The sequence below is a fragment of the Lepisma saccharinum genome, chromosome 4 (genome assembly GCF_977018435.1).
Source record: "Lepisma saccharinum chromosome 4, izLepSacc3.1, whole genome shotgun sequence".
Lineage (NCBI taxonomy): Eukaryota > Metazoa > Arthropoda > Insecta > Zygentoma > Lepismatidae > Lepisma > Lepisma saccharinum.
Genome location: NC_139232.1, coordinates 52599183 through 52611239, shown reverse-complemented (window position 1 = coordinate 52611239; position 12057 = coordinate 52599183). Strand labels below are relative to the sequence as shown.

Genomic DNA, 12057 nt, shown 5'->3' with positions numbered 1-12057 from the left:
GTTGAATTCAAGATGGCGGAACCAAGATGGCGGCCGTCCCCGTGACATACTCCAAAAGGTGTCCCCCTAGGCATATTTTGTATCGTCCATGTCAAATTCCATGAAAATACACAACTGCAGATTTTACAAGGGGTGGTAAGGGACTTCTAATACACCCTGTATATTAAATGTATGTATGTATGTGCATGTGTATGTGTACAGGATAAAACTCGTTCAAGATCATCACTTGATCCAGAACTACTAGAGGGTTGGGGGAGAATTAATTGCGGTAGCCAGAGTCCCGGCATGTAATCTGGGTATGTTCTCGTGGAATTTCTCCTGGCCAGATCTGCATGATTAATTCCTTCCTCTTAATTCCCATATTATTCTAATATCTACAAAATTTGTATATGTAAAACCGAAATCGTTCAGTTTTCAAAGAAAATCAAGAAATTGACATGGTTACTCTTGAAACATTGAAAACGATTTTTCAACGTGTACGAGGGCGGTAGTTCACATATTTGAGAAAAACCATACGTTAGAAAGCATTTTTTCTTTCAATCATTGATGGACAATATGAATAGCCACTTGAAGACTTGGGTTTCTTTTCGTGTGTAGTCCTATTAAGTGCACATACATGGATGGCAGTTATATTATTATTAACGTCTGTTTTATGGTGACATGTCAGGTGAACTTTAGAATGTGTCTGTTAGTAGTTAAATATTTTCAAATATTTTCACATCCACAGGGAAAATCCAAAACACAGTTCCACCTCACTCAAGGATTAGTGAACTCAATTGAAATTGTACCAATATCTGTAGCTGAATCTGAATGCAGGCTCAGTGCCATGAATCTAATATTTGCTTGGATTGTAGAATACATTGACGTAAATCAATGTCAGTGATGACCCGTTGTTGTTGTTTTTTTCTTTTTCATGAGATATGACCTCCAATTACAATTTTGAACCTTCATCTTTTAAAAGTTATTCAAAGACAAAAATGGTTATCGTGGGCCATTTTATGGGGGAATTTTCCTACATCTTTACTGCTTTCATGTGATTTATTTGTATTTTCTAAAATTTTTGGGGGTGTGGGTGAGTACACCAGTGTTTATTATCATCTAGCGGTGATGGGGTGTGCGATGTCAAGAATAAATAAAACATTCTTTAGCCACACCATTAAATACTATTAAACCTCACGTGATATTCTATGAAAATATACCAGTGAAACAGAAGACTACTGACTTGTTTCATTCTTGCTTGTTTATGCACAACAAGCATAGGTTTTGTAATTTATAACAAACAAAACTTGATCGAGGCAGGTTAAATCTAACTAAATGTAGTGTTCAGCCTATAGGTTTTGTGACATAATTGTTATTGCTTTATGAATATAGCTTTTAGAACATTTTGAAGCTCTAAACAACGGTTTCCAGAATTTAGTAAATTACAGTTAGTGGCTGGGATTTTTCGTATGTTGACATTCCCAATTAAAGAGGGCTGTGTGTAGTTTTATAGCTTAATAATACAGGGTAATTCAAAATGAATGCTACAACTTTACACAGTTATTATGACGTTATATATCGTGCACTCTAGTTGCATCAGGAGGAATATAGGCTGCATTAACTTTGTTTTCAGTTTTAACCTTTCCATAATGAATCAGTGGTAGGATTGTCTAGTACACTGAATTTTGGTGAGTTGTTATTTCTTCAATATAGCTAATAACATTCCTCCTGCCTGGGATTTTTAATTCACATTTCTGTTGTGTATTTGGAACACACGCAGATCGCACTCAAGGTGTCGAATAGATTATAAATGATATGCACGCATAATTCAACAATATTTAATTGATCACAAAATTCCATTCAACAAACTATAATGAACTCCATTTATAGAAGACAAAACACAATCTGTTTTTACCTACATCTTGACAACTTCAAAGGTCTTATAAACCATACAGACTATTTACGCAATAAGCGCCACACATACGACATTCCCCCGCGTCGATGAAATTTTGCATTAGCAAAATTTTGGTTTTATGTCTACTTCTTATAACCATAATCGCTCAAATCCAATCTGTCAGGTGGTTTTCTTTGCCTCTGACTTCTCCTTAACACTCTTGACTCTGCTGCTTCACGTCTATCTAAATCTATGTTACCTCTTGCAGCTTCTTCCACCACTTCATGATTGTCTCCTCTCTCGTAATCCTTAAACGTATCATTCGCATCTAAATATCTTCCTTCGTGGACTTCTGAAGATGCGTCATTATTCTTATCGCCTGTTTCATCACTATCATGATGATATCCTCTATCATTTTCTCTCACATTTCTCCATTTTATCTGGTTCCCATGCACTAACTTAACATCTTTACCAACTTTAATATACCAAGTATATGTCCCTGCTCTCCGGACAACTTCACCTTGAACATAGGATGCACCACTGGAATCTCGGTTGGCAAGTTTCACCCAAACTTTGACACCTCCACTGGTATCCTAGCGTTTGCTTTTATCAGGAATATCCTGCAACCGACCTATATCATCTTTCGGTCTCTGCTCAAATGCATACATCATTTCAGCAGGAGATTTCAAATTAACAGTGTTTGGAGCCATTCGGATACTATGTAGCACATCCAGCAAAACATTATTTAAATCAAAATGCTTGTCATCTCTTCTAGTTTCGTACAATTTACATCTCCGAGCACTTTTTATAATTTGTACGTGTCTCTCAGCTTGTCCATTACTAGCCGGATGATAAGCTGGTGAATGCATCAAAGCAATCCCTTAATAATTTTCACAATATTTCTTGAATTCTGCAGATTGGAAGGGAGGACCATTATCCGTAACTAAGGTGTATGGCTGATTATACCTTGAACTTAGTCTCGACATAAATCCTTTTACATCCCTGAATGATGTAGAAGATACAACTTCACATTCTGGCCATTTAGTAAATGCGTCAACAACAAGAAGCAACACTTTTCCTTGAAAATAGAAAAAATCCATGTGTGCTCTCTCCCACGGCTTAGTTACTTCCTTCCAATCATTGTATTCTTTCTTTTTGGTGTCAGGTTTTACTGCATTACAAACGTTGCACGATTTTACGTAATCTTCAAAGCATTTGTCTATACCAGGCCACCAATATCTTTCACGCAATAGTAACTTCATTTTAACTACGCCATCGTGATTCTCATGAGCTTTCTCCAAAACTTGTTGCCTCATTGAATTAGGTACAATAACTCTAGAACTCCACAGCAATATATCTTCTTCACATTGTAGTTCATTTCTTCTTCTTCTCAGCGCTTCGAATTCACTTGCATCTATATTTGGATCCTTAATCTTAGATTCTGGCCAACCTTCCATAACGTACCTTTTGACCTGTTTCAACATCACATCTTGTTCTTGCAAAGTTCGGAAGACATCTTTCAGATGATCCGTGAGCTTGATTGCATTTACAAACTGAATCCCGTCGATATCAACTGTTTCCCCTTGCAATGGCAACCTCGACAACAGATCCGCTACTTCAACATTCTTCTTGTACACAATTTCATATTCATAATTAGCCAAGAACAAACACCAACGTTGAATCCTGGATGAAGCCATAATGGGTATAGCCTTTCCATATTGAAGTAGTTGTTTGGCGGGTAGTGAATCAGACCATATTTGAAATTGCTTTCCATAAATATATTTTCTAAATCTCTTCACGGCAAATATAATTGAAAGAGCTTCCTCTTCATGATGAGGATAAGCCATTTCATTTGCGAAAGAGTAGTAGATGCACACACTATTGTTTTCAATTCACCATTAATTCTATGGCATATCTGAGCTCCTAGACCATAGCTCGAAGCGTCACATATGATTACTGTATCCTTGCTAGGATCAAACGGAGTTAAAGTTTCGGATGACTGCAGTGCTTCTTTAACCGTTTTGAACTGACTTTCACAGTCATCACTCCAATTCCAATGCACATTCTTCTTTAATAAATTGTACAAGGCTGGAATCAGTATAGCCATATTTGGAATGCACCTTCGAAAAAAATTAATGCCTCCCAAAAACGACTTCAATTCCTTCACGTCGTGCGGACGTGGACAATTAAGTAATGCTTCAATCTTGCACTGGCAAGGTTTAATTCCTTCCGCAGAGAGTTCATATCCTAAGTATTGAATGGATGATTTAAAGAACTTGCACTTTTCCAAATTAACCTTCACGTTATATTGTGCTAACCTGTGCATGACCTCAATACATCTGCTAACCATTTCATTCAGTCCAGATCCACAAATTAGAATATCGTCTTGATATGGAATTACATAATGCAGACCTTGCAATATCTGTTCAATTACTCTCTGAAATATTTGAGACGAAATTTTAACTCCAAACGGTAATCTTGTGTGTTGTAATAATCCCCATGGCGTGTTCATTACAAGCAACTTTTTTGCTTTTTCACTTAAAGCTATTTGCCAATAAGCTTTCTGTAAATCCAAACTAACAAATACGGCATTTCCTCTAATTTTCTGGAAAATATCCTCTAACAGAGGTAGGGGATAAGAAGCATTTTCTACATATTTGTTCAATGTACTTTTTAGATCGCAACAAATGCGTAAATCTCCATTTTTCTTTTTAATGACAACCATCGGACTGGCCCATTCACTAGTATTGACTTTTTCATAAATGCCATTTTCTACCAATTTATCCAATTCTGATTTTACTTTATCTTTAATTCCATAAGGCACATTGTAAAATCTCTTAAAAATTGGAGTTGCGTCAGGTTTTAATGGAATATCAGCTCTAAAATCTTTTATAGGCAAGCTTAAATCGCCATCAAATGTAGAATGAAATTCTTCCTTAATAATATCAACGATCCCTTGTACATCATTAGTTTTTATACAATTGTCACATTTATTTAATATATGCTTGACATTACGAACATCAGAGTTCATTGCATTATTTCCTGTGACATTGTGTGCAATAATATCAGACTGCGGAGAACAAGTTCCCCTTGCATAAATTTCAGTCAACTCACAATGTAACTTGGGTATCATAATTTGAATCCAACTTCTTCCTAAAAGCGGAAATTCTAAATGACAGTTGATTATGTACAAATCTAGACGATAGAACTGATTTCTCCACGCAACATTCACATTAACTTTTCCCAGTAAAGGTATCACATTATTATCAGCACCTTTCAATGTACAGTTAGATTCAGACATTTGTACATTTTGCAGAAACATTTGATAAAAATCTTTACTAGCTACAGATGCATAGGATCCAGTGTCAATCTCAAACTTTGCTTCATGACCATGTACATTAATTTCTATTAAATAGGTGCGCTGGTTAATGTTGGAATCTAGTTCCCTTGTACACACTTTTATATCATTTTCAGAATCGTTGATCACATGTTGTGATGATTGAAGTTTGATGATTGAAGTTTGGATGCCTGATCCACGATTTCTTCTTTATCAACTTTACTATTAAAGTTCATTTGTGCATCATTAGAATGCGTAAAAATAGTGGCAATAAATAAATCTTGACTTGCAGCTGTGTTTGTTGGACTAGCTTCAGAGTTAGGTGCGGATTCTAACTCAGTTGTATGAGCAACAAATTTGTTAATAAAAAGTTCATAATGTGTGGATTTTCTACGTTCAATGTTAATCCTTTTATAACATTTCAAATAATTATGGCCTTGCTTCCCACAAAACGAACAAAAACTTCCTTCATAATGCCCTTGCACTTTGGACTTTGATTTATATGATTTTGAATTATTACCTTGACCATGAAGATTACTTTGCTGATTGCTAAATTTGGAATCAATCTCATTTTTACGTGAAACGTTATTCGCTTCATGAAATCTTCTGTCATTGCCCTTGCACTTAATATTATTCATTGTGCCTTTTAAGTTCACTTCACGGTAATAATCCTTCATATCACACTCGAGTTTTTCCATTTGTCTAGTTAACTCAAAAGCTTTCTGGAATTCCATGATATTTTCTGCTATTATTTTCTTCCTAATAACGTCAGACCTTAAACCGCTCACGAACGTGTCAAACAATGCAATAGGTAAAAACTCACCATATCCACATGCTTCACCTATCTTTCGGAGCCTTCTTGTAAAATCCTCAACCTTCTCCACATCCAATTGTGTACATTTTCTTAACTTTAGGCGTTGCACCATAAAATTACTACTTGGATTGTAATAAGAAGTGAGCCTATCAGAAATTTCCTTGAACGATTTCTTCTCTGGTAATATTGGAGAGAATAACTCGCGTAACACTTCATAAGGTTTGGCGCCAATTACAGATATCAATCTAGGAACTTTGCTTTCCTCAGATATGTTAAAAACTCGGCAATAATTATCATATCTTTCCAAATAAGAGTTAATGGTTCCTTCATGTGGATCATATTTGTCAAATCCTGGCACATAAGACATGATGCCTACAGCAACGATTAAATCCAATTAATCATAGACAAAACTCACCTAAATCTGTACTATCCTGTTAAATATTTTCTCGTCGCCATTTAATACATCTGTTGTGTATTTGGAACACACGCAGATCACACTCAAGGTGTCGAATAGATTATAAATGATATGCACGCATAATTCAACAATATTTAATTGATCACAAAATTCCATTCAACAAACTATAATGAACTCCATTTATACAAGACAAAACACAATCTGTTTTTACCTACATCTTGACAACTTCAAAGGTCTTATAAACCATACAGACTATTTATGCAATAAGCGTCACACATACGACAGTTTCATCACGATCTTTTTTAAAGACCACTCTCGACATGCTCTTTACATTGTTTAGAGACGAAAATCAGGTTTCGGAACATATTCTATGTCATTGTAACTCGATAGCATGCCTAGATAATACTGTTATGTTTTAGTTCTCAACAAACTTTCTGGTACATAATATTTAGTCGGTGTTCGGATTTAGGACATGGTTAATTGGAGCGTGGAAGTTGTTTCCACCATTATATGTTTGACATTTTGTCGAAGGTTTGATTCTGTTCTTTGTTTCCACTTGTTGCTTCTTGGAGAATTCACAGTCACATTGCTTGTACAACACAATTGGAACTAGCTTACATTCATTCATTGTATCCGGTGGAGGCACATAGTGGTTCGGATTCCACTTTAACCTTTTGGGTCCCAAGCGTCTCGATCGAGATACCCAAATGTAACCATCACGGTCCCAAGCGTCTCGATTGAGACACTGTGTCAAGGTCGTAGTTTTTTTTACGTTATAACTTTTCTATATTTGGCTAGAATTTCGATTTTTTTTATGTTGTTCCTAACACATGTATTTAACAGAAATGTTTCTTGCACCTTTTTTTTTCTTCATGAAAATGGAGGTGAAAAGGTGGGAAAAGGGACTTCTCTTTTGCGTCTCTTTTCATTGAAAATTTTTGCCGACAAAGGAAGATGGGCTTTGTTGTTCTAAAGCAATCCTTTTCACTCCTGCTTGTTAACTGCATTCGAAGGAAACTTGTTTATCAGTATCCAATGTCAAAATGAAAGTTTTCCGTGAGGGTGCAAGCAGGGGGTGGGAGAGGGGGAAGACTGGTTGTTGAATCTGCGTTGTGAGAATGGAATTTCGAAGCACGCTGAAGGAAACCTTTGTTTTTTTAGCACAAGTGTCCACAAGTTGCAACAGGGGTTACCCTGCATTGTCTAAAAATAGAATGTCAAGCAGCTGCAAGAATCGGCGCTCATTTTTCACTGCATTCTAGCTTTTCGTCCGTGAATGTTGTGGGTAGGTGTCGTTTTGTGCCCAAGTGCGAGGACATTTTTTGGGTGAAGTGACAATTTTTTAAAATAATTTTTGGGGTTTTTCTACCTTCCCCCTCCATATATACGCCAAATTTGCATAAATCCAGGTCCACTCACCCAGGGTTCGAACATGGGCTCCTCTAAGGTAAGAAAATACATTATCTGGGACAGCGACAACGGTGAACTCGGGTGGGCGGGCCACCCTGTAATTTCTCTGCTCACCCGTTTGTCCACCGGAACTAATTCAATAATTCCTTACGCTGGAGGAAAAAATGAATATATAACAATAAATAAGTTTATTCTGGTCCACATACATTTTTACTTTTTGATATTATGGACACGAGTAATGTTTGGAAATTACCATCCCATGACAAACATAGCTGTCCTTTGGTGGAACAAATAATTTTAATATTTTGTTTCAACTTCAACTGTGTTATTCGAAAGCAACCTTGAAACAAAACTTGTGATGTAATGAAAAATTTTGTGATTGCAAACAAACAACAGTCTTAGTATGCTGTAGCCAAGATGTTGGTTTTACGAAAGGTGCAAAATTATGTGTGTGTGATAAGACTCGTATAGGGGAGGGGAGGGGAGGCTGCAGCTCTAGGTTTCCATCTGCAAAGGGTCTCTTTAACTGGAGCAAAGTGATTTGAAAAGGGCCACATAATGAAACAAATGGAATACCTTAAATTAATATCTTATTAGGAAAGTTGCAAGATCATATCGAGCATCCAATTCTTTGTTCATTCTGCAAAGGTACAAAGGACATTTTGACCAAATATTACAGGAAAGTATTAAAAAAATAACATTGGAGATGTTGGTAGGAATGATGCTGAAAAAGAAATGCTTACATTACATGCTTCGACGGTGATATGCACCTTGGTTGAGGTAACAAAAAGTTGGAAAGATTGGATTGAATTGGTGTTTGAAGTCCACTTTATGCACAGTAAGGCTAATCGGGACTGGACCTACAGCTTTGAGTGAGACCCGATCCACTATATGCCTCCACCAGGTATTGAACCTGGGACCCCTTGATTACAAGCCGAGGATGCTACCATTGCGCCATCGGGGAGGCCCTAGTAGATAGTTGGAAAAAAATGGAGGAAAAGTCAAGGGGAAAATCAGAGGTGAAAGGGCAAAGAGAGAGTGAACTCATAGAGCCTTATACCTTCTCACTGGGGTAAGAACACAGCGAAGCACAATGCACATTGCAGATAGACACGGAGAAAGGTCACGCCATAAAAATTTTGGGTATACAACGAACAAACTCACTCCCCAGCACAACAAACATTACCAAAACGCCATCGCAGAGATCCATTCTCAGGTTGAGAATGGGCATGGTTGATGATCTTCAAGAAGAAAAACCTGTTTTCCCGTTACCGTAGTTATTCCTCACCCCATGGGGTTCCTGCGGCAAGGTCTGTCGAATCGGAGTCTTCCTTCCCTCTCTGCGAAAGTCCTTTCCTTTGTCTGTCCCAACCGCCATGTTCAAAGAATTCTGTGACGTCATCGTGGAAGTACTTGGCCTTCCCTAGCTAGCTAGCTGTTTCGCAAATTGGAGGCATGAATTCTTTCAAATAGTATACAGATCTCTCTGTATGCAATATCTTTTGGAGTGATTGTATGCAATGACTCATTTAGAGGAAGCGTTTGGGGGGGAAGTAACATTCTACCCGAAAGATATGACAAGTACTAAAATACTTGATTAAAGCGGTGAATTTCTCTATCCATCTATCCTCTTCCATAGGTTCTAACGTAATATTTTCTAAAAATTTAATTTGATGCCTAAAATTTCTTACAGATGTCGTTTGCATATTATAACCTTTAAATTCATATATATTTCGGTAGGGTAAATATAGATTCTTAACTTCTTGAGATAAACTGACACAATTCTGGGCTTGCCTGTCATACATTTCAGCAGTATGTAACATAATTCCGTGCTTTATTGCATTAGGGGTAAGGTCATAAGGATACAATGGAGCAGTAGCATAGAAAATGGTGGGCGAAGTGGGCAACTGCCCGGGGCTTCGCGCTTCCATGGGGTTGATTCAAAAAATGTAATAATAGAAGTGAGAAAATGGTGGAAAAGGGAAATTTTTGTGAGCAATAAAATTAAAACATTCTGTTTTCATGTTGTTTTAAATTCTAATTAAACGTCAGAATTGAAATGAATAAGTCAAATCAGGAGCGTAACATACAGATGGGTGGGCCCTAAGCCTAAGGGACCAGAAAAAAATAACAATTATAGTTGTATTTCTTATGTGAAACATTTGGACATGAATTCACGATAACTTGCTTGGAGTTGGACATTTTTACTTATTTATTCTTTCATTTAATAAAAAAATACTTTGTCTTGTGTTTTCTTCTTTCTCTTGACCTTGCACTCCAGATTTTAATATGTTAACAATACAGTTCTTCCAACTGCCATGGAGCAAGGTGAGAAGCATTTAAATGTTTGTGTTGTTTTCAACTAAAGGAGGGCTTGGATAATGTTAGCAGTTCTTCCTTCATTCCTACAGCTTCAGATTTCAGCTTCCGGAAAAAGAGAATTTTTTTTTTAGTGTGAATGAAATTATTCAACATAATTTTCGGCTAATTTATTATTATTATTATTTCCGTATGATAATTGCTGACGTATCCCTGAAGATTTTGTATCGATTCACATTGAGATTTCAAATTTAATGAAGGATGGGGGCCTTGCATTCTAATCTCGCCCAGGGCCTTGCGATATGTTGCTGTGCCTCTGCGATTTGGATGGATTAGTACTGCCCATGTCTGCGAATAGTGCATGATATCAACAATAACAATATGAACTAACATAATAACCATACGACTTCTAAATCAAGGGGTCCCTGTCCCGGTGGAGGCACACAGTAGTTTGGATCCCACTTTAAACTGTAGGTTCAGTACCAATTAGCCTTTCTATGCACAAAGTGGACTTAAAAGAAAACTTCATTTAAAAGAGAAAAGTGAAACTGAAACTAACAGCATTATTGTTAATCTATAAATCTTCCATTTTATGAGTACCATTTGCGTTATGCTTATGTGCAGTTGCCCACTGTACTTTGTGGCTGAGTGAACCCCAGAGGTGCTTCATGCAGAGACAAGAGCTGAAATATTCAATGATCTTATATCAACCTATCGAACATTGGGTCTCGTAGCAGTCACACACCTTACACCTCGGCTCTCTTGCACTATTCGTATAATAATAATAATCCATAGTCTCTAATCACGACGTTGAGGGACAATTGGATGAAATTGATGAAAGGACACTCACGAAGAACACACCTTACCGATGAGTTTCTTTCTTCAATGCCATGGCTGCCCGTGGGACAGCTTCTTTGCAAACACGGGGTTAGTAGAAAGTGCAGTTATGGAGGAACTTCTCAGCAGGGAGACTACCATTCGATGTACCTTGCTCTCAACTCACATTCCAAGATCAATCCACAGATAATGTGATAAGCACTTTACCATTCCTTACAAACACACATCCTGCAGAGTACCTCCCGTTAAGTCCCGTTCCCAGTTGCTTGGAATTTGCCAGCGCCATCTGCTGTTTGCAAGTTTGACCAGAAGTGAAAGCGGTCACCTCCAAGCGGAGGATGTAGCAACTTCTTGCTGAAACCGCAATAGGTTTGCTGCCTGAACTCGGTGTCTGCATATTACCTTTGTCTGTGGTATTATGCTCTGCACCTTTTAAATAATACATTTTGTATGTTTGCATGAAATAATATTTTTTACTGTGTAGCATGTCAACATGATGACAATTTCCTGCACTTTTATTTAATAAGTTTACAGGTAAGTGAATTGGTGACTTTTCCCCCCAATTTATGAGTGTTCCTGTTCCAGAGACTGGAGAGGTTTGGCAGAGCTGCTTGGTTTGACTGGAGAAACTGTGTCTACCATAGGATACAAATCTGACCCAACCTTGGAAATTTTAAATCTTTTATGTAAGGATATTCAGGTTACGCTACATCTTCTACAGTCATACCTTTCCAAGATTGACAGGTGGGATGTTGTGGATGATACAAATGTTCTCTTTGGTGAGTATAATTTTTCGGTTTTCTCTGGTCTTCTCGTAGGTAACTTTTTCTAAGTAATTATTTCAGGAAAAAAGTCAAAGTTGTTGTAGAGTTTTGAGTAATTTGTGTTAAATAGAAATGGCAGAAACAATATAGACAATAAGAATAGCTCACATAAATGTTTTTGCTCCATGTGATGTAGTGAAAGCAAAGGGAGAGGAGTGGGAGAAGCAGGGGTTTAAAATGTACGTTTAACACTAAAATTAAATAAGCAAAATACTTGCATGTCTTTTG

At 37.1% G+C, this 12057-nt stretch overlaps 1 protein-coding gene across 6 annotated transcripts in view; it reads left to right on the top strand.

Moving 5' to 3' along the window:
* The window catches only part of Myd88 (myeloid differentiation primary response protein MyD88), a 50838-nt gene that overhangs the window by 21479 nt on the left and 17302 nt on the right, over window positions 1–12057 (top strand). For all 6 annotated transcript variants that reach the window (XM_083121658.1, XM_083121656.1, XM_083121659.1 and 3 more), the window contains exon 3: window positions 11591–11784. In XM_083121658.1, the coding sequence (XP_082977784.1) occupies window positions 11591–11784 (194 nt within the window). The remainder of the gene's footprint in view (window positions 1–11590; window positions 11785–12057) is intronic.